This window comes from Sebastes umbrosus, chromosome 5 (genome assembly GCF_015220745.1).
Source record: "Sebastes umbrosus isolate fSebUmb1 chromosome 5, fSebUmb1.pri, whole genome shotgun sequence".
Lineage (NCBI taxonomy): Eukaryota > Metazoa > Chordata > Actinopteri > Perciformes > Sebastidae > Sebastes > Sebastes umbrosus.
The window spans coordinates 19,161,217-19,187,724 of NC_051273.1; the positions used below are offsets into that span (position 1 = coordinate 19,161,217).

At 40.3% G+C, this 26,508-nt stretch overlaps 1 protein-coding gene across 6 annotated transcripts in view; it reads right to left on the reverse strand.

The window, feature by feature from the left end:
- Positions 1-981: 981 nt before the first annotated feature.
- The window catches only part of pip5k1ca (phosphatidylinositol-4-phosphate 5-kinase, type I, gamma a), a 52,821-nt gene continuing 27,294 nt past the window's right edge, over positions 982-26,508 (reverse strand). For 2 of the 6 annotated variants that reach the window (XM_037770601.1, XM_037770607.1), the window contains exons 7-18: positions 21,512-21,811; positions 19,459-19,667; positions 17,913-17,996; positions 17,289-17,337; positions 14,398-14,482; positions 12,835-12,996; positions 11,991-12,132; positions 11,506-11,538; positions 11,098-11,217; positions 7,559-7,835; positions 3,020-3,109; positions 982-1,252 (exon numbers count right to left, since the gene is read on the reverse strand). In XM_037770601.1, coding sequence (XP_037626529.1) covers positions 1,250-1,252; positions 3,020-3,109; positions 7,559-7,835; positions 11,098-11,217; positions 11,506-11,538; positions 11,991-12,132; positions 12,835-12,996; positions 14,398-14,482; positions 17,289-17,337; positions 17,913-17,996; positions 19,459-19,667; positions 21,512-21,811 — 1,554 coding nt within the window. In that variant the 3' untranslated portion in view covers positions 982-1,249. Of the gene's footprint in view, positions 1,253-3,019; positions 3,110-4,000; positions 4,027-4,204; positions 4,274-6,011; positions 7,279-7,558; positions 7,836-11,097; positions 11,218-11,505; positions 11,539-11,990; positions 12,133-12,834; positions 12,997-14,397; positions 14,483-17,288; positions 17,338-17,912; positions 17,997-19,458; positions 19,668-21,511; positions 21,812-26,508 lie in introns of those variants that run through there. The other 4 variants (XR_005207026.1, XM_037770604.1, XM_037770606.1 and 1 more) reach the window with 4 other exon arrangements.

The window sequence follows — 26,508 nt, forward strand, 5'->3', positions numbered from 1 at the left end:
TGCCTAAAAATGTCTTATTCAGCGTTTGGTTGTACTTAGCTCCACCCTCTCGTGTCACTTCTGGTTGCAAAAAACCAAGATGGTGACGACCAAAATGCCGAACTCGACGCTTCAAAATGGTAGTCCACAAACCAATGGGTGACGTCACGATGACTATATCTACTTCTTATATACAGTCTATGTATATATATATATATTATACACTGGAATGTTTAAGTTTTGACCAGTTGCATTAAAAAGATTTACACTTGAATTGTAATTCCTGTTAATTTTTTATATTTTACCAGGATCCTGGTGCAGGATTTATTATTTTAACACAATTCAGCAAATGTATATCTATGTAATTATTTGTTTTACAAAGTTAAGGAAGCTAATGTTTAAGTTAAGCCTGATGTTGCCTGCTGAAGCATACAGCTTATTAATTAAACACTGGTATCGGATCGGTACTCGGTGGCAGCTGATACCCAGGTATCAGTATCGGGACTGAAAAGGTTGGATCGGTGCATCCCTAAAAGAGAGCTCGGCAGGAGGAGCAACATCGCATTGTGAGAGTCAAAACAAATCTTGACCCAAAGGTCGCCAGATGTCATGAAGGTAATCATCAAACTATTTGTGTTTCTCTTTCAGTTGTTGAAAGAAAGCTTGGTGCCAGGTGAGAGTACAGTCAGTACCAAGGAGGGTTGGTGGGCTTATCCTGATAAGTACATGCAAATTTCAGTGTGCTGCTCTGCAGAGTGCCAGCCTGTACAGCTTGTTAAGAGGGCTGTGTTTGTGTGAACTAGAACATACTGTACAATGCCTATAAAAAGTATTCACCCCACTTGTAAGTTATCATGTTTTATAACATTGAATCAAAGGGGATTTAACGTGGCCTTGAAAACTGAATACTTCTCATAGCCACAGTAAGTTACGATGGTCTTTCATGTATGTCAAACATATAAGACTACAGCCGTATACGCACTACTGTATGTCACACATACACACTATTATTACATTTTTATTATTTTCATTTTGTCAAGGGTGAAAGGCAGGGATGGTTGGAAATCAGTGATGTTCATCACTTTCAGGATTTTTTTTCCCCTCTCTCTGATAACACAAGTCACTTTCCCCCTCAGTGTGTTCAGTTTCTGTATGCATGTTTGAAATCCTGGTTCAGACAGAGATCCTGCTGCTACCGCTGAGGTCTGGACTTCAGATCGACGAGTCCTCTCCACTGAGACGTTCACTCCTCTCTGCCAGAGAACAGGGTTTACTGTTGGGAGACAGACACAGTGAATGTATTAGGCAAAGTTTAAACACAGCATTTTTTTATTTCCCCAGGGTGTAAAATGTGTTTCTTCTGTCATGCATTACTTGCTAATGATAGTGAAACAGTGAGTCATCTAATCGGAGTGCATTTAAGGGGAAACAGGAAAATAGAAAAAAGCACACACCCATGAGTGAACTGAAAAGCAGGAATAGTGAAGATGTTTTCATGTATTATATCTTGCATCAACTAATGCTGTAAAGCCAATATGAAATATTTTAATTCATCCGTATCAGCTACATAATTCAAATCAGACACTGGCCCTTCTACTTCAGCTGCCATGTGTGTTGTAAAGAGACATCATCTATAACTTGTAGCAGAAGTGTTTCAAAAAGTGTCTGCACTTATTTTTAAACTCAAAAATGAAAGAACAGCCAGTTACTTTCATCATGACCAATATGATAAGGCATCGCGTTGAAATGGAACAGGGATAACGTTAAATACATTTTAATGTTTAGAACATATTTAAATATTTTTTTTAACATCTTTTGTTGCAAACGTTTCTACCCAAGCTGAATTGTTTTTTAAATGACTTGATCAGCAATGTAAAAATGTGTCTGAGAAGATGAAAAATAAAATGAGTAGGGAAAAAAATCCAATGGTTTATGACACCTTATCAGAGCGCAGTATGGGCAAATGCTGCTACACTAAACAAATTAGACAAGCAGCCTGCGAGAGAAGACCTCATAAAACCTCTAAAGTAGGGTTGTCCCGAATACCATTTTTTGACCTTCAAAGCTTCGGTGAGAAATATTCAAAGGTATTCAAAGCTTTGGGACACACTACTGTACACACACGCACCTCTACACACAACGAACAGCAATATCCGTCTGAGAATAACTAATAATTAATGTTGAGTAAGAATAATGTTGTGAGCTTGTTCCTATTTTTATGGGCTATTTTGGGATTTATACATTATTATTACCTACTTATGTATAAAAAACACAAAAAAAGAAGCATTCAAATACTGATTTGGAGGTCGAAGCTTCGAAGCATTCGGGTCAGCCCTACTCTAAAGGAAAACAGTTAAGAGTCAAGTGATAGCAATTCTCATTTGACTCTAAATTGTCAGATTTACTTGACATCTATCTGGGGTTCGAAGATTTAACATATAAACTGCTGATGAAATGTAGCTATCCAGCTAACACAGGGACAGCCAACGACTGTCCATTGTCCCAGTTAAATAAACATATGAATCTTAACACTGAAAATAAACTCTTAACTCTCTAAGTAAACAAAAAATAATATATTATTGCATAAAAAAAAATCACCCACATTGCCTAAGATTGAACAAAATGATGTCAATGTTCTGTAAAATGTGTCTTTAATGTATCTCTAGTATGAACATCTAGCAGCATGAGCTGTGGGAGTCTGGTGATGCATGAGTGTTTCGGCTTCACACAGTGCCGATGCGGTGACACCGTGTAGTAAATACAGAGCAGCTTGTTTGTTGGAGGGACACAGGATGGCTGGTCGTGGACTAAATGGTCCCGCAAGCTGCAAGTGACCATTTCCACCCACTTCGTAATGAGGAATGAATGCTGTAATGTAGGGGTGGGTTTCTGGATGCAGAGCAAGCCTACTCTTGGGAGTAATCATGGACTTTTGAACCTTAGAAGCTCGTTCTACATTTACTGTAGGAGCTTTTCACGTAGGTAAAGTTAAGAGATTTTCCTGTACTTTTTGTATTTTAGTCTGATGCTTCTCACTTACTGTCTCTCCTTCCCAATCCCCATCTGGCAGGGCCTTAGACTCTGAGCCATAGTGTAGCGGAGAGTACACCCAGGTCCTGTCGTCTTGAGGCTGTTTTTACACACCCACCACAGCAGAGGGGGCCAGAGGGACAGAGGAAAGGCCAGAGGCACAGAGACAAGCAGCAGGGGCAGGCAGGAGAAAGACACGGGAGATCACAGGAGAAGAAAAGACAAGACAGGAAATGAAAATTAGGGATGCATATAGGAGGAAATGTTGCTGAGAGACATCGGATAGTGTGAATTTGACATATCAAGTAGGTGTAAAGAGTGTAAAAGGATGTGCTAATCCTTTTTGTGGCGGTTAGCAGACTTGGAACACGGAGATGAAAAATTTAGGCAAATAACAGGTTGGTAGCGGTACAGAGAAGTGCTGTTAAAGCATGTAAATATTATGATGGGTCTTACTGACATGTGTTTAAATCATATTTCTTGGTGTTTTGCCCCCATTTGGACTAACTCCTCCTGGGAAGCAAAGTGAAGTGTGCAGAGCGAGGGATGAGTCGCTGCATCAGCCAAACGGGGGAGGATGAGGAGCGGGGAGGAGGAGTAAGAGGTGGGAATGGGAAGAAAGCCAGGATGCCAGGACAGTCAGACACAGAGAGCATCCTCAGTCAAAGCAAAACGCAAGAACGGGATGTTTTTTCCCCCTTTTCCAACAAGCAAAAGCGCTCTTTGCCTAATGTCTATAAAAGCTTCAGCAGGTTCCCTGTTACTACTATATGTACCGGCCCTTTAAGAGAGGGAAGCAGCTGTAACACGGTATGGTGGCGTGGGTTGATGTCACACACAGAGCTAACACGCCATCCACACACAGGTGCGATGGGGGGTGAGGGAGGCTGTCAGTGAGTGAGTGAGTGAGGAAACAAATTGGAGATTCAAAATAAGACGAATACGAGAGTAACAGCAAGACAGACTGTCAAATAAGATGTCTTTTGTTTACCTGCCTCCCACACTTTAGTGTCTTCACTATGTGGAGAGAAGGTATTGTTTTTTTGGTTTCAACACAATCACAAAAAACACCTCCAGTGAATACTGAAACACTGTAATTCATATCAAACCAACAGCATTGTACTCGGGACTAATCTAGTCTAATACCAGGACAAAAGCCCACCTACACGTCTATAGCACCATCTAACTCACTTACTGGCAAAACAGACCGGCATTTCCTCCTCAGTCGGAAAGGAGAGACCACCCAGGTCCTCCCATCAGGAAACTGACAACAACAGGGGTGTATGGCACCGGGACAAACAAAAAGAGATGAAATGTAATGTAGAGAGTGACAGAGGAGTGAAATAACAGAAGCATGCTGAGGCGAAAATGAAAAAGATTGTGTGTAACTCAGCAGAGATAGACTGGATGAGTCAGATGGTGACAGATAGATTAACAAGTCTGGCAGCTACTCTGTAGTATCTCACCACTTTCATTATGACTCATGAGGACGATCACAGCACTGAGTAAAAGCAGAAGAGAGAGCGAGAACGGAAGAAGAAAGATTTCAGGATTGTAGATGGAACGGTGGGGGAGGTGAAAATGATTTAAGAGTAGGGGGTAAAATGTGCGAACAGGGTAGAGGAGGATGGAGGTGAAGAAGTGGAGACGAGGGAGAGCAGACAAAAGAAGAAAAACAATCAGATGTGGAGGACAGGGGTGACGGAGAGCAGAGCGGGAATCATGAGAAGTGAATGTGGAGACTGTTGGTGGCTGAATAATTTAGTCACGAGTCACTCTGAGGAACCTGTGAAGTGACGACACACACACCTGTGTCCCTCAGTGTCCTGAGCAATCACTCCAATCTCACAGCTAAAGGATGAGATGTGTTTCTGTCAGAAGCAATAAGAGAGGCGATACAGCGGCGATAACACTGAAATTGTCCAGTGGTTCTTCCTTTTTCTGTGTGAATGTTGTGGACCAGCATGTGAGGTTGATGCAGAAACGTGATTTGTGTGGGATGTCAGACGTGATGATGATGATGATGATGATGATGATGATGATGATGATGATGAAGGAGATGGCAGAAACAGACAGGGAGCACACAAATGATGATCAATTGGCTGACTGAGCTGCTGAATGGCCAAACTGAGTGAAGCACAGAGATGCTGACTCAGCATGGGATAATATGAACATTTCATGTCATGATTATCCCGGCCAAAATAATTGCGATATTATCCCGATAATCACCAAAACATGGTTTAAACTGTTAAAATGACATTAAAAGATACTGGAATCACTTTACCTTACATTTTGTTAAGAAAAAAATATATTTTTACTTTATTTAATATTTATAATATACATTTTTTTGGGAAAACAAACAAACTGTTCTTTCTTACATGATAATTCTTGTAATTTTTAAATCAGGATCTATTTTTGACTTCTCCACCACAGGGGTTTCCAACCTGGGGTCCTGGACCCCCTTAGAGGGGCGCCAAATATCACAGGGGGTGCGCCAGGATTTGTCTGCTGTGAGGTTGTCAAAACCACTCATGTATAACTAAAATCATAATAACACACTTATTGGTGAAATTATACAAAAGTCTGAATATATTTAAAAAGATATAGTTTTTGCTACTTTGTAGTAAAATATATCTAATAATATAATATAATATAATATAACATATTCTGCTTCAATCCATATTAGTTGGTGTTTAGCCTTTCAAAAACAACATTTTCATTTGCTCTCACGCTTGATGCAGCCAAAGGGAGGCCGGTCTAGCAGCAATTTAATAACACCATAAATTACATTTATTTAACCACAATAACAAAAAACTAATTAAGTTGTTACCAAAAAAAGATCATATTATGTATCTACATTCGCTTAGCGAATCCGTCAAGACATCATCATTTTATTTATGTTGACGTAACTGACGAGTTCCATTCATTAAAGAAAGTTGATTTATTAAAAAAAGACTAATTTAATAAATTGAATCACTTTATTCAAATTGAGGATTTTGTTCGAGGATTTGTATTTTTTTTTTAGGGTGTTGATGATGTCGGGGAGCTCAGCTTTTCTTAGATACAATTAAGGGTGGCTTCAAGGAAAATAGGTTGGTAACCACTGCTCTACCATGATAGCGAGCTAGACAGCTTTTTCAAGTCACTCAGGTGAGGAGAGTCACGATTATCCTGATAACGGAAATTCACCAAGATCAACTTATTATTATATACAAGATAAGTGAGGCTTTCATACTTCAGTTTGGATCACTGGCAGTGTCCTAACAGCTGATGAAACAACTTACTTTCACTTGGTCACTCCCTGCCTGCAGTGTTTATGTGTAGTTACACTTCAGTGTCACCTCACGCAGCGCTGCAGACCCCCTGCTGCTGCTGCTGCTGCTACAGAGAGTGTCCGGCTTTTGAAGCATGAACTGGGCATCAGCCAGAGCTGGTCAGATGAGAGGGCTGTTAAATAACTGAGGGAGCTCTTTGACTAACCTGTTGGCCATTAGGATTTCTCGTGCCGCATTAGAGGGTGTTTGATTCCCGACAGGAGAAACCCAGTAGGAGCGCGGCCAGGTGGAAACGTTTCTATCTGTAACTGTGATCACTGGCTCCGCTCTCCATCCTCCACCTGACACTCATACATTAATTTATAGCTAACTGTGCTTTTGGGCACATTTAGACCTGCCAACACAACACTATCTGATGGTAGTCGCTTTTGGTAGGACGATCCTGTAGACTGAGTAACACACGCAAAACTGCAAAGGCTTCTCATTCACACAAAATGAGCTGCTGAGTGTGTCTGCGGCCGTGTTGGCGATCATATCAGACAGGAACTCCAAAGTGAAGTCGACATGCTATTATTATCACTCTGCAAACACTCCAAACCAGAGTGCACACTGCAATACACTGTGTTCAACAGTTTCAGGAAATTACACTTATTTGCTTTCTTGCTGTGAGTTGGATGAGAAGATTAATACAACTCTCATGTCTGAAGAAAAGATAAGAAAATCTGCCTACCAACACCTCTGAAGCTCACTAATTAACATGTTTGATTTGTTTGTTGTTACAGAAACTAACAGGGGGTTATGTGCCAGACTATGGTGGTAAAGTGGTATCAATCATATCATGTAACTTTCTGCAAGAAAGCGAATAAGCCTATTTCCCAAAACTATTCCTTTTATTGAATGCACCACACACTGCAAGCAATTAACCGCCCACACACTCCATTCCCATACCAGCCTGAGTCGCTACTCCCTTTCTGCGGTCCATCTGTCAACGTCTCTGTGGGAGATCATATAGCTCAGTCCTTGAATTTATGATCATAATTACATTGTGTATAAATATATCTCGTATCAGCCAAAACACACATTGATGCTGATTAAATATTAAAGATGATTTGATGGCTAAATAAAAAATGTCAAACTCAAACAGATGAAAAGAGATGGGAGCTAGTCCTACTCTGAGATGTGCTTATTTCCTCTTAACAGAGATTTAAAAGAATCTAAAAACGTGTGTCTCCATGTGTGTATGTGTGTGTGTCCGTGTGGAGGGTTTTACTTACAAAGTAGATATCTGAGATTGGCACGTCATCTTCATCATCGACCGAAGCCTGGCTGGTGCACCCTGAGCCGGACTTCTGGCTGGCCCTGTCTGCCTCCAACACCACCACCTTGGGACTGGACGGGGCTTCATTGGTTGCCCCGGATGAAGAGGGAGCATCTGGGGCAGACGAGGAGGAGGATGCGGCGGCTGCTGCTGCTTCAGGTGCTGACAAAGAGCTGGAGGGTGCTGCTGCAGCGGCATCGGCAGTCTCTGCGCCAGCTTCTTCCTGAATCTCACTGTGGGACGGTGGAAATGGGATCGTTATATGATTTCCCACCAAAATTAGCACGTATATGCAGTTTTTTTTAACATTGGAAAGGGTTAGTAAACAGTGAAAATGTTACGGTGGTTACTTCTTTTTTTTATATCTCTTATTTATTCAGTCTCTTTTTCAAGAGTTGATGATCGCTGGAACAGTATGAGGAGACTAACAAAGACGGCTTTGATGAGTTTTATTTTGTTTAACTAACTTTCTGTTGTTTTTAGAACACACGCATCTGTCCATTTCACTTCACACAGTATCTTAACCACATGTCTGGTGTAGAAAAACAGAAATAGGCTGCAAGTGTGTTAATGTTTTTCCTGCATGTTCTTAACGATTTTACACGATTTTTAAAATAATATTGTTAAGTAATTATTACAAAGGCTCTGTGTAGTTTAAGGACAAAATATAAAACCTGGTTACCTACAAACACAGACACAGACATACACACACACACACACAGACAGACACAGACATACACACACACACAGCAGTTGCCAACATTGAGAGCCACTAATTGGGTCACTTGCCATAAGCCAATTTTTCTGCAGCAGGGCAGAGGAACAGGACCAAGCTATTAGAGAAAACTGGCTCTTGCTAAAACTCAACAGATGTGTGTGTGTGTGTGTGTGTGTGTGTGGGGGTGTTGGTGGTTTTAGCTGCTTACGCTCAAAGATTTGCCAGCTGGCTGTGTGTTGCCACAATCCTTTATTGTTCCTGGCCAGATCATCAACTATTAGAAAGGATTTAGGCGCATCCACATTGCTTTCTCAGCTTCTGTGTTCCAGCTAAGCTCCACCAGAGGAAAAGCCCAGCAGTTGGCCACGGTGGCAAAAAAGCAGAGTCGGCATCTCAAAGAGAGAACTGATTGGCTGAATAAACGAGGGGGATAAGATGGTGGTTGCAAGACAGAACGCCTCTCTTTCCCACCATCTCTCATTTCATTTAGATATATCTTACAGAACTGTTCATATACCTTATCTTTGTCTCTCTGTATATCAGACACCCTGTCTTTCATTTGCTGCTGTTCTACTTCTCTATATTTCTGTTTATTACTCATTTACAAGACTATTTTTGTCTTTCTCACCCCCTCTAGTCTTTCTTCACACATTACTCTTTCTATCTCATCTTCTCTTAGTCTCTTTCTCTTCCTATCAGTCCTCCCATTTCTCTTTCTCCGCTCCATCGCTCCCCTCACACCCATCCAACCAGTTCTCCAGCTGCAGGTGAGTTAGAGGCAGCTCGGACGAGTCGGCTCAGTCAGATGGTTAATTCAGCCGCCTGTCGTTATCTCAGCTGCTCCCACCATCCCCCTCTCTTCTCCGCCGCCAGCTCCTTCCAGACCCCCCCGGCCATATGTCTAGCCATTGCCTTCTCTCAGCATCAGACCCAATTATTCACTTGATCCTCACTGACCTAACCCCGGCATAAATGTGAGCCCCACTGCCATGATCCCTTCTGTTTGAATTTAGTGTATGTCATGCGGATTACACCAAGCTGCGGTCAAAATGTCTTTTTTGCTTAGGAAGGTTCCTAACTGATCGAGATGACCCGGATGTATCTGAGTAGCAGCCATGATAACAGCTGGTCGAATTCTGTAAATGCTAAGGAAAGGTGCTTCAATGCTGCCTTTCTTATCTCCTTTAGCATAGGATACACTGGACCATCCTTTATGAAAGGAAAGGAGATAAAACCGTCCCACTGCAGCAGCAACATTTTTAAAGCGACGCACAATTCAGCTGTCAAGAACAGACACTGTTGCGGTTTAATTTTTCATTATGGATGAATTGAAAACATCCTTCTAAAGCTTCTGTTACACTTTCATTAAGGACAGCCGCACAGACATGAGCGGATGTGGAATCGTGACAAGAAACCGCTCAAATCTTTTATACTCAGTGCGGATTTCTCATCACGGCAAACAGACATTTTCAAAGCTCCTCAAAGTTCTCCATTTTCACCGCCTATCCGCGTCCGTGTAGTTTGATGGTGGTGATAATTTTTTGACTATACGAGCGCAGCCCAAGTGTTTTTGTATGTGATGTTGTGTTTGTTTTTCTGAGTTATGTCTCCCCTGCTGTTTTCTTCCTCTGATGCAGTTTCATTTTCAAATAAAGCTAAATGCCAAACCAATGAACTTTAATTAAAAACCAGGTTAGAATATACAAAGTGTCAGGTCATCCCAGCTTTACGGGAGCAGCCCGAGGCCTGCAGGCTTCCTGCCCTACTGCCCTACTTCTACCGACTGGTTCCCCCATGTCACCCCATAAAAGAGCACCTACTGCTCATACACACACAACGCAAATTTACATGCATGTGCGCACTCTCTCATAACCTAATACAGTAGATGCCTGCCCCACACAGTGCCTGCAGCATGTATCTGTCTATAACAGGGGACCCCAGAGTCCAATAAACAAATAGGTCAAGCTGCTTTCAGTGTTTATGTGAACCATGTTAGAAACTCTCTGTGTGTGTGTGTGTGTGTGTGTGTGTGTGTGTGTGTGTGTGTGAGATGTTCTAATCGAACAGCTGGCTGAGCCCAGGTGAGACACTAGCGGTTATTTATAGTGCGGCGTCAAACTGAGTCATATTGGTGATCGAGGTCATGAAGGACTCATTACATCTCTACAGCTTATCCATCCTGTATCGGGGTCACATGCATGATGGAACTGAATCTTGTTTTCATTGTTTACAGTGACAAGGACACAGACGTGTGTGTGTGTGTCATGGTTATATTCATGGTCTATTTAGTGTATATGGACATACAGTAGATTTAACATTGGAGATGGAGAGTTAATGTGTTTAAAGGTGTGCTAAATATGGCAACATGTTACAAGACAGACAGAGACAGATAATATTAATCTGAATTATTGTTTTCTTTTTAAGTAATTCAAGTAATATTGAAAGTTTGGATTTCTGTCATGTAATGAAGGATTTGATACTATTACCGTCTTTCACATGAGCACCAGAGGTCTGCACAGAAAATATATATATAAATTAGGACTGTCAAAGTTAAGGCGATAATAAGCGTAACGGTTGTAGCGGGCTCAGTTTTAAAGCTAGAGTGAAGATAATGGTATCATATGAAACTAGAAAACCTAATGAATTCATTGTCTTACAAGCATGTCAAGAAGGAGGCTAAATAACGCTCCAAACTTGTGCTAAACTGTAGAATCTAGAAGTTGTTATACATTATTGTGAAATTATCAATTCTGTTCAACATTGTGTTGTTGGTGTACCTTTCTTCATGTGAAGGCTGTGGAACGGAGATGGTGGGCTCACTGTCGGGTCTCTTCAACTCCACCTCCACTGTGATGGTCTGCTGATCCTCCTCACGCACACGCAGCTCCTCCTGGGTCCTGAACACAAGCAAACACACATAAAATAACACGCACAGAGGAAAAGAAACACGTATGAAAAACAAACACGGCCACATCTTAGCAACAGGAAGAATGGGCCTTCTCATAAAAACACCGACCAACAGGCTGACCTCACATTTTCTCCACCCACCACACCCAGAAATGCTTTAATGCTGTGAAAACATGAAGCTAGCAAGCCTCACAACTTTGTAAAAACAGCTCTGTTAATCCTGCTAAAAAAGGTTTATGAAGTATGAAGAGAAAGTAGCATTCATGCTCCCGACTCACCTCCCGTCGTGGCTGAGAGACTGGGTGTGCCTCCTGGAGACAGAGGACATAGTGTCAGTACAAGCTGTTTATGACAACAGCAGCAGCTAGCTGACATAAAAACATGTTCCTGTGGCTCCTAAAATGTTCACATGAGCACTGAATTTTCTCTATTTAAATTGTAATTTAAGGATTTTAGTCAGATTAACACAACAAAAGAATGATTTACTATTGTGGAAACGAGACCTAATGACACAAAATACTGGTAGAACTTTTCAGATAGAATTAAGTAAACACAGAAAAGGTAAAGAAAATGTTTCATTTCAGCCCAATGAGACAAAGATTTTGTCAGTACTTTGCATTTTATACTAAACAATGAAGTAATATCAATTGTAATGTCAACTGTACTTTTCGTATCAGGCCACAATGATATGAAATAAATGTTACGGTACTTGATTGCAATGGATGACTCAAGTGTTTCAAAGTGTGTGTGTGTGTGTTAGGACCTGTAGCGGGGGTTCTCGGCGCTGTCAGAAGGGGATCTCTCTGGGATGGACAGAGAGGTGGTGGAAGAGAGGGTGGTGGCAATTGACGCTGTGGTGGCCTCTTCAAACGATGGAGGAGTACATGGAAGAAGATCTGGCCGCCCTGGAGGAAGAGGATTGAGAGAGACACACACTAATATTATTATTTATGTATTTATGTACCTGTCAACAAGGCAAAAGTGGGCTTGGCTCACATACCCCCACTCTCTGAAAGTAGGGTCAAAGGTTTTGCCCTTTTGGAACTAATGGAACGAGATCTACTCTGGAAACAAAATTGAAGTCGAAAAAATGGGTGCCTAAAATGTAAAAAACTTTGGGCACCCTGGACTTCTTTCCCCAAAAAATAACAACTAAACCACACTGTCAACCATCATACCAAATTTGAAGTTCCTAAGTTAAATAGTTTCCGAGTTCTGCTCCGGAAACAAAAGTGTGACACGCGAACGGACGGAAGGACGGACACGCAAAATCAACTAATCTATTAGTCTACAAAATCGTATGAGTGTTAGATAATTAAGAAATTCTTAAGTCAAGGACAGCCCTAGATCAGAGGTGTTAGTGTTTACAAAAAGGAGACTCTGAAACATTTTCACATCATGTGGAAAGAAGCTGCGTGAACTAAATTGTTCTCTGAGATGCAGTGAACTGCACAGAAAACAACAGCTCATCGGCCTGCAGGCAAAGTCAAAACTCTAACCACAGATGGTGGTAAATCTGCATCTGTGAGTTGCCTCTGTTTCCTATTATCTGTGTCAGGTTATTTTGTGTTAAGTCACTGCATACACTGCATACAGGTGTTATTTACCCTCATCCTCCAGCGTTGGGAAGCTGCGAGCTCCTCTCAGGTCGTAGATGTTCTCGTCTCTCTCAGAGGGCAGCTGGCTGGCTGACCAGGCTGCACCAGGACCAACACACTTGGGCACCGACAACGACACACGACCCTTCTTGGATGGAGATGACTTCAGAGCTGAGGTACAATGCACATTGACACATTAAATAACATGGGTATAACATGGACATGTCATGGTATAATGTGCTGATAGAATAAAAGATTAAGAAGATGTTTGACTAAATAGAAAGGCGGAGTCCCTCCCCTTTCCGGTGGACCCCATGGGACCTTAATTCGGAAAGAAATATGTACGCTAGTCAACGGCGAGAGACAAATATTTTTTTATCCTGATTGAATCGCGCCATGAATCACACATATGATCAGTGAACCACATCTCTCGTCTCGCACAACAGACGTCATCAACACTAAGTAGCGAGGTAACTTAGCTATGTTCCACGAACAAATTAAACGTTATCTACCTGATGTGTTTTGTCCAGCAACTCCTGGTCTTTTTATCAGCCAGGAAGCGAAAAAATTAAGAACGTGCGAGTACATCCCGGTACGAAACACTCAGGCGTCGTAGCTTCAGCAAGAGACGTCACTTACATGACTTTTGGGTGTGTAGTCTTTCTAATTATGTAATTTCACAGTCTTATACTTCAACAGTTTTACAACAAACTGCAACCAACTGAAATCGACAAACATATGTGTGATTCATGAGACAATTCATACGGGATTAAAACATTATTTGTCTCTACTCTACATATTTTTTTCCCCAAAATAAGGTCCCATGGGGGTCCACTGGAAGGGGTGGGATTTTGCCTCTCTATAAACCTTTATTACAACAACCCCTTCTCTAGTAGCTGTCTGCTGAATCTAATTTTGGTTTCTTTTTTCCTCTCTCTTTTGAGCGTTTGAACGCTCTTAATTCTGCATGTGGGCTGGGTGGGAATGGGAAATTGGGGGAAGTTCTGTGTTTAGAAATAAACTATACATTTTTTTCTGATTTACAGTCTGATGTTATATTACAAGGAGGAAATCCCAAAGTTTTCACACAAATCACAACAAATCTTAACATCAGACTGATGACATCTATCAGCGCAGTGTCTAAGCGGATGAATTTGACTTGTTAATCAATGGCAATGTATTTCTGAGAGGCTACATGCTTCACAGGATCTCTACATTGCGAGACTGCAGTATAATAAGACAATTTAAATTGTGAGTTGAAGTAAAAAACTAAAATATCGCAATCTCACATCGGCCCTCCTGCCCCATTACAAAGAATTCATTCTTTGTGTGTGAAAGTCTTTGGAAGGTGATGAAATAGAAAACTGCAACAGGATCAAATGGCTGTTTAACTCTCACATGACATGAAGCAGCACCTAATAAGGGCAGTTCACTACTGTATCTGAATTTCCTGTCAGGGCTCGGCAGTAAAAGAGACAAAAGCCTGGCATTTGACATTTGCGTCTGTGGCTCTTCCCACACGGCCCCCGCTCTGACTATGTAAGGCAGTGTCTCGACGTAAATTGAACTCACAGGAGCTCTTCTTGAAAACGTTGCTGCTCATGAACTTGAAGAACCTGTCGGCATAGAAGCCCGGCCGGTGGACTGATACGGTGTCCTGGGGGATAGAGGGAGAGATTAATGAGACAATCAGTGCATGAGTAAAATGATCAAACCAGTGCTTTCAGTAGATTAAACTGCATTAGTCCCTTTAGTGTCCCATTTCAGTCAGTTCTTGTCTCTAGGTCAGGCAACCAGACAGAACAACACAAAGAAACAAAGACGAATGACAGACAGAAACACAGTCAGACAAGAGTGCAGACATTATTTATGTTGCAGCAGACTGAGATCACACCGCCAGCAGACTGACAGATGACACTTGGTGTTTGGTTTAGACGGATAGAGGGACGGAGGGATGGAGGCAACTGAGGACGTGAAGGGACAGCAGGTTGGTTATTATTAGCTTTTTTGGATCAGCATCATTTGACTTCACCATGAGTATCTTTTGAAGGCATTCACCTTACTGAGTCATTTGCATGTAACAAAGAGAGAATGTGGAGTAGGGCTGTACCTTATGTCTTTTTTTTTGTTTTTTTACATTCAAAGCTTTTATTAAAGTTTTACAATGAAGCTTTGAATGTCTGGCCTCAAATTTTATGACGTCATCACCCTAAAAAAAATAATAATCCTGAAACAAAATCCTCAATTTGAATCAAGTGACCTATCAGATTAAAATGACTTAGTCTTTTCTTCTTCTTTATATTAATATTAAATCAACTTACTTTCAACTCTCATCTTTAATGAATATAACTCGTCAGTGCTCGTCTCCCTTTGTGTGCAGCAAGCGGGAGAGCAAACAGTTTTTGGACTGCAGTGAAAATTTTGTTTTTGAAAGGCTAAACGCAAACAAATATGAACTGAGACAGAATATTTTGTTAGATATTTACATGTTGTGAATTTTGTAAATGATTATATGTATCTTTTTTCAGTAAATTTTGACTTATGGACTTTACAACGCTCTGGAGTTATGGGAAATGTTTGGATCACATGAGTCGGAAACAATCCTACGCAGCCGCCACTTGAATCTAATTCTACAAATAGTATAATACTAGAACTGTCAATCAATTCAAATATTTAATCGTGATTAATCGCAATATTTCCCATAATTAATAGCGATTAATCGCAAATTATTCGCATACATTTTTTAATCTGTTCAAAATGTACCTTAAAGGGAGATTAGTCAAGTATTTACTATTATCAACATGGGAGTGGGCAAAGCTTGGTTTATGCAAATATATGTATATATTTATTAATGGAAATCAATTAACAACACAAAACAATGACAAATATTGTCCAGAAACCCTCACAGGTACTGCATTTAGCATAAAAAATATGCTCAAATCATAACATGGCAAACTCAAGCCCAACAGGCAACAACAGCTGTTAGTTTGTCAGTGTGCTGACTATTCTACAAATAGTTTAATACTAATAAAATGAGTGTAGCGGGTCTTTATCTGCAACTGTGCAGAAATACCGGGTTTAAACAGAACGAATTGCCATGCAAAAAAAAAAAAAAAAGCTGTGCAGCATTCAAATGTTGATTTAGAATTTGAATGTCAATGTTATGAATGAAGCTATTCAGTACAGCCCTAGTGTGGAGTACCTATTATCATCAGCAGCAGTGAAGCCCAGGAGGCTGTTACTGGGTTGCTTGCTCTCCCACATATATCATACGTATGATTTTTGTTTCAGAGTGGGAGAGTGGAGTGAGTAAGGAAAGAGGGGATAGAGGTTGATAGGACGGATACTATCTTGAGAACAATCTGGTGATGATGAACAGTGAGTTGATGAAGAGATGTGAGGAGCTTTTCTATCATCCCTTTGCTTATCCGACCACGGGGAATTCTGAAATGCTTTGCAAGCTTCAGCTACATTTATGCAACAAAGATTGTCTGTGACCCTGGCGGCACACAATACAACATGTTGCATGTAGGCTGGTATGAGCTGCCAATCCTCATGGTTTAGGTCTTGTTTGTTTATGGAAGTATACACAAAATGAATGTGATCGTGTTTTGTTGATATTCAAATATTTGAATGATGTTAAATGTTGCATTTTGATGCCCACATGTTTTTCAATATGTACAAAGGGAAAGCAAAGACTCATTCATATAACAACAACATATTCAGATTCACACAACACTGTGTCTCTGTTACTTCAATAAAGGCTGACATATAAAGGTGATTTAATACAAGCAAAACTCGGTCACGTACACAGCTATATTAAAAGATTAGCTCAATAAAAGACAACTGTGGCTGTTGATAGGTATGTAATTCACTTTTGAATAACCCCTAGCTCTCCTTAGAGCTGACGTATAATAAGCTTTAATACATAAACACACCCACAGATTTGAATGTGTCTCAATAGACCTGTAACTTCTTCAATAACTGTGTGAAGTACAGGACGGGCAGAGCTACTGGGCCAGGAGTTTTAGCCATACAGGTTGAAAGACAATGAAATGGTCGGATAAGGGAGGAGACAGGCTGACAGAAAATACACAGACAGACAGGATGTTCTACAAAACAATGAAGTTTGCCAGACTTGAAGCTAATAAAGTCCTCACAGACACAAACATCCGAAAACAAAAAAAATGCTTGAGGCTATTGTTTATGGGGTCTGGGCCTCGCTAAATGTAACTGAGAAGGTCAGATTGTGTGTAAACAAAACCAGTCATACGACATAAAATGGAGAGAGTCAAGACAAAAACAGTTTGATATTTTCTGTTAATGATTAAAAAAAGAGTCATTGTGTTTTGCTGAAATACGTATTGAGTATGAGCTCCTGTATGAGTGTGTGTGTGTGCGTGTACTTTATGTTTCTGCACTGACTGGCTGTGTCTCTATGTATGAAGCTATTAAAAACTCACCCCATCATGAACCAAAGCCTTCCACGTGTGCTCCAGTTTCTTGATTAGCCTGCGGAAACAAAGAGAAGCACAGTTTAACACGGTGATGTTAAACATGTCTTATGGTATATTAGGATCAAAGAAAAATCAATATAGGCGACATGCCTGTAGGCTGAGAACCTTAAAAGGGACAGTTCACCCCAAAATCTTTTACATTTAGTGTTATTTCTCAATCTAGATTGTTTCGGTGAGAGATGCGGAGTGTTGGAGATATCGGCTGTAGAGATGTCTGCCTTTTCTCCGATATATCGGAACTAGATGGCACTCGACTTGAGGTGATCAAAGCGCTGAATAACTACATTTGAAAAACTCAACAGCATTGTCTCTTTCCAGAATATCTCAAACACTCCGCAAAACACACCAAAACAATCTAGATTGAGGAAAAATATGTATTTTTGATTTTGGGGTGAACTATCCCTTTAAATGTGTTGTCTGAAGTGATTAAGTTGATTCAGTGCATGGGTACAGGCACAGTATGTACATATGGTTATACGACTTCCATCTCCAGCCTGTCACACTGGAAGATGTATAGCTGATGACCTGTGGCGCTCGCGTGTAATCACACGACTATACTGTGATGATCACCTGTAAGACTGCAGGATGTCGATGAGTCCGATGTAGAGAAGAAGTCTCTCCCCTTTTCCATTCACAGCTGGGATACCGCCCATCCTGAAATGAAAAGCAAAATAAAGCTGAAATGAAAAGTATGTCATGAGATGTGTGCATTTGGATGTTATTAATGTACAGTCAACTCTCCCTGCAGGCAACTCACAGTAAAAACTGCCCAGTGGAGAGAGTAGATTGAGGTTTTTATTATGAAGCAGCTACAGGAAGTATTCTGTTTTTTTGTGACATTTTTAAGCATTATTTAATACAAGCTAAGCACCATCTAATGATTGCATTCATTGGATGTTGAAGGTGTATATAAGTCCCAGTTAGATGGCTAAATTTAAAGCCAGTTCTAATCAGTACTCTTAGTTTAAATGACTGGCGACAGGAACTTTACAGACTGGAATATCATTATCTGCTCTGGTTCATCTTTCTCCACCACATCTGACAACACATTGCCCTGTTAAGAAAACATCAATACACCATCCTACAGAGGTCAATTCTTGATCCGTTCCTTTTGACAGTACACGCTCAACTTCGACCAAATAATCAATATTCCCACAACCACTGTGTTTCACTACAGTCAAGGTGCTGAAACCAGACTACTGAACCTTCTAAACTGCTGACAAAAAAAGCAAATGCTTTCATTTGATGTGGTTCTCAAAACTGAGATGATGTTTTCACCAGCAATCTAACTCGTGAGATCTAATGGTAAAGGTAGGACATTTCTGTTTCTTTTAACTAAGATGTTAAAGAGAATTAAGGTGTTTTTATTTGACTACATTCACTAATTCATCTAATCTACCTTAGACTATGGCAACTTCCTTCACTCTTGTCTTAATTTCATAGCTAGCAGGTTTTGGCCTATATACTGGCGATCTTTTAATACACACTGAACCTAAGCACAGCATGAGATCATCTGACACGACTGACTGTTTGATGAGTAAATCTCAATTTTGCTATCAGGGTCACTTGAAAGTGGAGCAACCTGCTTCAGTATCACCAATTTCCAGCCCTTTTAGACTAGAAAAAGGCAACATTAACAGGAAATATTTGTGCCCACTTGTGCTGAAAATGCCAGGTGTTGAAACAGATGGAACAGGTTAAAAAGTCTAAAAAAAGGTTAATTGTTTGAAATATCGATGGTAGTTGGATGGGTAGTTGGTGTGAAGTGTCAGATGAAGTGTGAGCACTAAAAGGAGTGAAAATTGTTTAATTATTAGAGTTTGAAGAAGCTTTTTTGAGAAAAGTTGAAGAGGTGAGGGAGAGGAGAGTGTAAACACTGAAAGTATTTGAACTGTCAGGAGAAGAGTAATGGATGAAAGCAATTGAATGGAAGTGCTCTAATAAATAAGAGTTTATTATTGTTCATTTACAGTATATTACCCTTTATTGATTATAATCGATATGGCATGAAAGGACAAGTCTGAGACACACACTCTCCCTTTTTTTAAGTGCCAACAGTCACATTTATCACCCGGTTCTTTTGCCAACATCCTCTTGTCTCTCTGGCTAAACTCACGTGTCGTCGGTGTCGATGGACCCTCCGCAGGCGGCTCCTCCCTGGATGGACTCCATGGCTGTGGAGTACAGGGCCTTCTGCGCGGCCACGGGCCTCTTCTCATCGCTGTCGCCCTGGGAGCCCTCCATCTGCCTCTCCCTCTCCGCCTGGTCCATGTTGTGAACCCCGAGCAGCAGACTGTAGTCCATGATCTTAAAGCTTTCCAGCACCTGAGCAGAGGACACGTACAGGACAGGTGTAAGTGTGTGCAGTGGCTGACAGACATGTGACAGTATAAATCTGGGTGAAAGCTTTTATCCAGAGTGCATAGCAGTGTCAGCACCAGAGGGAATGAGACCCGTAACACTGGAGATGTTAATGCTATACAGGAGCTATACACAGTGATGCACACACTAATAAACAATGCATAAGATATCCAGTGTGTGCACATATACTCTCTCACACATGCACTATAAAAGTAAATATGAGGTGGTGATTTACAAGACAAGGGCAGGCCTACTACCAGACCAGACACCTTGTTAAACCTGGTGCTCGTAACAAAGCTCTAATTTATAGTGAGGGATCATGGGAACACTCTCATAAATAGCTTTTACTTTCACTGCCTTCTACACTCCCATCCATGATCCTGTTTTATTAATCAGGGCACCATAGTATTCTGGTTTTTCCAACGCTTTTCCATTCCCTTTTGTGGAATTTGTACTCTATGACTCTTTATCTACAGTATCTTTCCCTTTGAGACGTTGCATTATGGCATCACTTTATCCTTCCTTCTACCATCCCTCTAATCCTTCCCGCTAACCATTACTGCCTAGGATCACACCCCTCCCTCTCTTTCTCTGGAGGATCTCTCTGAAGACTCTTGATCAGGGTGTTATATGAATCCTCCTTCAGAATCAGTAAACCATCCTCGTATTCTCCTCTTAGGCTTCTTCTCTCTTCTCTCTTCTTCCCTGAATCCTGCACGGGGTCTGGTATGCGCTGTGTAATCCGCAAATGAGTTGTGTAACGGGTAAAAAATACATACATATAAATTCACGGGTATGGGCACAGGTACAGGCTGAGAATCTTCATCTTCTTTTGTATAAACCATCCCATTGTCAGTTTTCTATCAAATTTCGTGGAGCTATCTTACGGAATGAAAATGTCCATTTAATGGATTCCTCTGTGTCATTGTCAATGTATAAAAAGAGACTTAGAAATGCTCTGCTGGCAAAAACATTTGATTTGGAAAAAAATTATCACTCTTAGAAACTGTTGTACATACTGTAAATACGGCAATTACTCCTGCTTCTCTGCTTTTTTTTGTTTGAACTTTACTCCTACACTTATTTTTATATGTTCTTGAACACTAATATTTAAAATGTACTGGTGATTTTTTTCATGGTAATATTTTTTTACCTATTATATGTCCCTTTGGTGTGGTTTTTATATAAGCAATTATAGGTTTCTATCACACCCTCACAAATATTTTACATTCCTTTCATGTGAATTGTATTTTACTGTCTTTTTATGTGTGTGTGAAACAAATAAAACAGGTAAAAATGAACTAAATGGAGGCATAGAACAAAAATATGTTGCTGTTTTCTATCTGGAGAAATCAGAAATGAAAATGGTTGGGCAGTATCTTAACATCTAAATCAGCATCATTATCGAGCATTAACAGCCGCCAAGATTGCTTTTATTTTGAAAGCCTGGCACTGATAGCGCAGAATGAATCTCCATCCCGGACACCGGCATGGAGCAAACTCAGCGCAGCCAGTGAAAGAGACTTTTCCTCGGCTGGATTTGTTATTCAAGAACGGAGAGCCCAGCTTTAAACCACAGTAAAAAAATAAAGCACTTTAAAGGGGAGTAACTGTGTTACAGCAAGTATGTGTAATCATGGTCGGGTTGCGGGTCTTATATTAACCTGTCGGTTCGGGTTTGCAAAACTGGACCCGTGCAGGACTCTGCTCCTTCCTGCCATCTCTCTCGCCTGTCCATCTCAACATAAAATAAAAGTGGAGTCTTTACATAGCAGCTGTAATGTGTCCCCTCCCTCCATCCAACTCACCAGGCAGTCTCTCTGTAGGGTCTTGACCAGCGCGTTGTAAGTGTCCTGGTCCAGCATCAGTCCATCCTGATGGTCTTGCATGAAATCCAGGTCTTTGAAAGTGGGCCTGGCCTTCTCTCTCTCCTTCTTGGATGCTCGCCTCTTGTAGGTGGAGCCCTTCAGGTCGAATTTGAGGTGCATGCGGACTATGCGGGGAAGGACGTTGTTCATCACCACCACGCGGATATTCTTCCCGCCCGACTGGACACAGTAAAGGCCGAAAAACTTGGGCAGCAAAGTGCGAGGGTTCTGATTCAAGTTCTGGAGAAAAGAGGGAGAAAGAAAAAGGTCTTTAAAAGGTCTCATAAACTAGTTTGTGCTGCTGCGCTTTGACAGGATGTAGAGGCAAGACTTTACATTGGAGGGAATTAATTTGAGAGATTTAATTGTGGGAAAAAGTTGGCCGTGTCACCACAATAACATAACATTTTACAGGATTTAATTTTTATAAATGCCCAAGACCAAGATGTGCTAACTAAAATTGTTTTGACATTTAGCAAGAGGAGAAAAGGCACTTTAAAGTAAAATATCTGAAAATGCTCTGTTTTGGTGTACAAAGACAGACGAAATATAACACACCCAGGAACATGATGCAATCATTTTTCATTTCATGGGACCTTTAGGGGTTAAAAAATCCATTCGATATAGGATAGGTGATACATTCAGTTCATTGATAAACAACAAACAATTCTCAGTGTACACATACTGGCTACAGTTACACATTTATTCATCTGATCGCACCAGGAAGAATTACATAACAGAGAGTGAACAGAAGTCAAGATCTCACAGTGCTATAATGAAACAAGGACGTGTTCACGCTCAAACTGTGATTACAATTCTACTATTATCAATTATTTTGATAAATGATTAATAGTCAAAGTCATTTTTATTTCAAACAAAAATGCCAAACCTCTGGTTCTCAGTTGTAAAGGTGTTGATGTTTTTCTTTTGTGAGTAGTAAGCTGAATATTTTTGGGAGTTAGACTGTTGAGGACGTCACCTTGGATTTTAGGTAACTTTGAGGCATTTTTACCCATTTTCTGACATTTTATTGACCAAATAAATAATTGATTATTAGACAAAATAACTGGCTGATTATTCAATGAAGAAAGTAATTGTTGCAGACTTACTACAGACCTCAATATTTAGAATCAGATTATTATTTTAGGACCATGTTTTTTGTTTGTTTGTTTTTTATACAGTATGTTTATTGTCTTTAAACAATAACAGGAGACATAACTCAGGACCATGTTAAAGGGACAGTTCACCCCAAAATCAAAAATACATATTTTCCCTCTTACTGTAGTGCTATTTATCAATCTAGATTGTTTTGGAGATATCTGCCGTAGAGATGTCTGCCTTCTCTCAAATATAATGGATTATTTTTGGGTGAACTGTCCCTTTATTATAGTATGAAGTACAAATACATATACAATACAATGACTCCCCGTAGGAATGAATTGCAACAGAAATAATTAAAGGAAAGGGAAACGTTATTCAAGAAGGCACCTAATTTACATACAATTGTCAGCTTATGCAAATTCAATAACACAATTGGCTCAAACAGCTTGGACAAATATTCTAAATAATACTCTAACTAAGTACTTTTCTCTATTTATTTTTTTATATGATTCTGCAATTACTTTATACAAGACCAATCTGTCTGTGCTGAATATTTCACTAGTCAATTCAAACAAATGAGGATAGTCTGGCTGGGTGCTCAGTTAAAAACCTGCTTTGACCTTGGGACCTGGGCCAGCTCAGTCCCATTAGAGAAATGAGAGGGAAGAGAAAGAGAGAGTGTAGTCTATACAGCGATAACACACAGCATTCAAGAGTAAAAATGAGAAGAAAGAAAGAGGAACAGGCAGAGGAGGGATGGAGGATGAATGTGGAAGTGTGGCTAAAAAGCTCAGCTTGTGTAAGTGACCTTCAGATAAGAGAAACTAGTAGAGAGAGCAGAAAAAATGATAGAGAGCGACTGCAGAGAGAGAGAGAAAGAGAGAAAGAAAGAGCATCCTCTGCCCTCAGCCACACATGACCCTTCTGTCAATGTTAAGAGGGCAGCACAGTGACGAGCCAACAACACAGACACGTGAGGGAGAGGAGAGAGAGGAGAGCAAATATGAGCATGAAAGACAGGCTGGAGAAAGAGTGGATTAAAACACGAGGCAGGCAGAGTGAGACATAAAGGGAAATAAATTACACTGAGAATGTCACAGCAGCAGGCGGAGTGATAATAAGACATTAAAACGTAGAGAGAAGATGGAAAGACTAAGGGTATAATAGAATGGCGAATACACAGAAGGGAGAGAAGGAGCAGCAGTGGAGTCGGTTACATCACTGTGATCTGTATGCTGCCCAGAGCCAGACTCTTCAGCCAGCCCACTACCATCAGCCAGTCAGCTGTGGAAGACATGACGAGCTCCACCAATGACAGCCTGCATGTTGTCTGTTATGGTTGCTACAAATACAGATGAGCTGGTTCCACTGAAACTACATTTTGCTGTTACATGTGCAGCGCTTTGCTGTTTTGTTATTTTGTTCCTCACATCTCTATGTTATGACGACGTATTAGGGCCATTGTAGGCAAAAAAAAATAATTATGTAGCCCGGGGAGGAAGGTAATATTCTGAGAAAGTCGTAAATTTACAAGAAAAACAATACTCAAATTTACAGGAAGAAACTCAAACATCTTCTGAGATTATAAATCATAAATGTATGAGAAAAAAAACTCACAAATTTATGGGAAAAAACTTGAATATTCACTGAGATTATAAATCATAAAATTACGAGAAAAAAAAATCACAAAATTATGGGAAGAAACTTGAATATTCTGAGATTATAAATAATAAATTTCCGAGAAAAAACTCAGAAATTCTCTGAGATTAAACTTGTAAATGTATGAGAAAAAAGCTCACAGATTTACGGAAAAAAACTTGATTATTTTCTGAGATTATAAATCGTAAATTTACGAGAAGAAACTCACAAATTCATGCGGAAAAAAACAACAATATTCTCTGTGATTATAAAGTCACAAATTTACAACAGAAAAAAAACTCAGAAAAATAGTGGGGGTTTTTTTTGTCAAGGAACTACAGTATATCGCTTCACTTTGCAAGGTTGGATCAACCTCATCACACAAGGCAGCCGTCACTCGCATCTCCGTGGTCAAGTCAGCCAATGCTAAAATTGCAGTGCACCCATATACTGCCAATATACTGATCATTATGGTAAATGCATTCAAACTGATGGGAAGAGCTAGCGACGGACTTGGCGAGGTTAATGGAAGGACACTCGTGTGTTAACGTCCGTTTTTCAAAATAAGGTGTTAACAAAGGGTACATACAAAATACATAATTTATGTAAATAAGATTAATTAGATTATATTCACAAGTATAAAATATAAAATATGTTACCTGTGTCCCCCAATACTACTAAATTGTGAGGGAAAAAAATCCTGACAACGATTGATACATGTGAGTTGAGGACATCTGTTACTACATACATCAAAAATCTAACATTTAACTGTATCAGTTAAGAGATATGCAATGCCTTTTGATAGCACATCAAGTATTCAGAATCTCAGACAATTTGAGTTTTATTCTTGTAAATTTATGATTCAGAGAATATTCAAGTTTTTTTTCTCGTAAATATTTTTCTCGTACATTTACCACTTTAATCTCACAGAATTTCCAAGTTTTTTCTCGGATATTTACGACTTTAATCTTGGAAATTTTTAGTTTTTTATCAGAATATTAGCCCCTAATACACCATTGTATTATGTCGATTTTTCCATGAGTCTATAAAATTGTATCCATCTCCATTATGTGTTGTTTGATTTCTACTCTGTGTTGATCTTGCCGTGGGTTTGATTTGCAAGTCCATCTGTGCTGTTCTGTCTCATTTCCTCAGTCCACCTGCTCTGGCTTCGGGCTACAGCCATCCCACATGAGTCTGAATCTCTCTGCTTTCATTAAACCTCTTTCCTAGACCAATTATACCTGCATAAAAGCTTCAGAGCATTTCAGACCGATGGAAAAGGTCACAGCAAATGCGCTGAGCCTTTAACGTCCCTAAATGATTAAATGGATTCCTGCAGTGGTCTTTGGCCACGGCTGTCGGCACATGAATAAACACAGGGCTGAAGGCCGTGAACCTCAAGAGGCTGGAGTAGTAGCATGGACATACATGGAGCTGTTGCTGGTTGAGTTCATTCAGAATGAGCCTGCAGACTGTGGCGTGGGTGGGAGGGGGGTACTGTTGGCAAGTCGGGCTCTGTTAGGCTTATATGAAACACACCGACCAGTTATGAAACAGCATGGCCCAAGGTTTCAGTCTGTGATGATAGAGCTGTTATGTCTGCTTTATATGAAAGGGATGTCACGCTAGGAGGAGTGATTTTCAAGGTCTTACATAAACCCGATATCTAAAAATATGACTCAAAATAAGAACATCAGAGTTGGAGGTTGGCATTTAAATGAAAGTGCGAAGGATACATGTGTGCAGTGAGATAACACCGACTTCTCCACCTTTGTAACAGTGTGTATGAATCTGTGTGTTCACTATATGTGCATGTGCCTTGATAGCTGGATAGACTGGCTTATTGTTTTGTGTGTATATTTGTACGCATGAATAATATTTTTTTCACCATGTATAACCCTGCATGTGTGATGCCTACCATGAAGAGAAAAAAGGGGAAAACTACTGAAAGCAAGTGTTAAAGATATACTTCACCCCCCAAATGGCGGTGAACCAATAATCCGAAAATGGAGAAAATTCTTGATAAAAACAATCCGTTTACAAAGGCTCATTTATCCAGTCATATGCTCACTACTTTCAAACACATGCAGCTTCGCTAAAACCTTACTATTTAAAACACTTCCACCTAAACATTTTCACGCTTGCGCAGGCACGCTGCTCGTCCGTCGTACGAGTGTTTTAAATAGTAAGGTTTT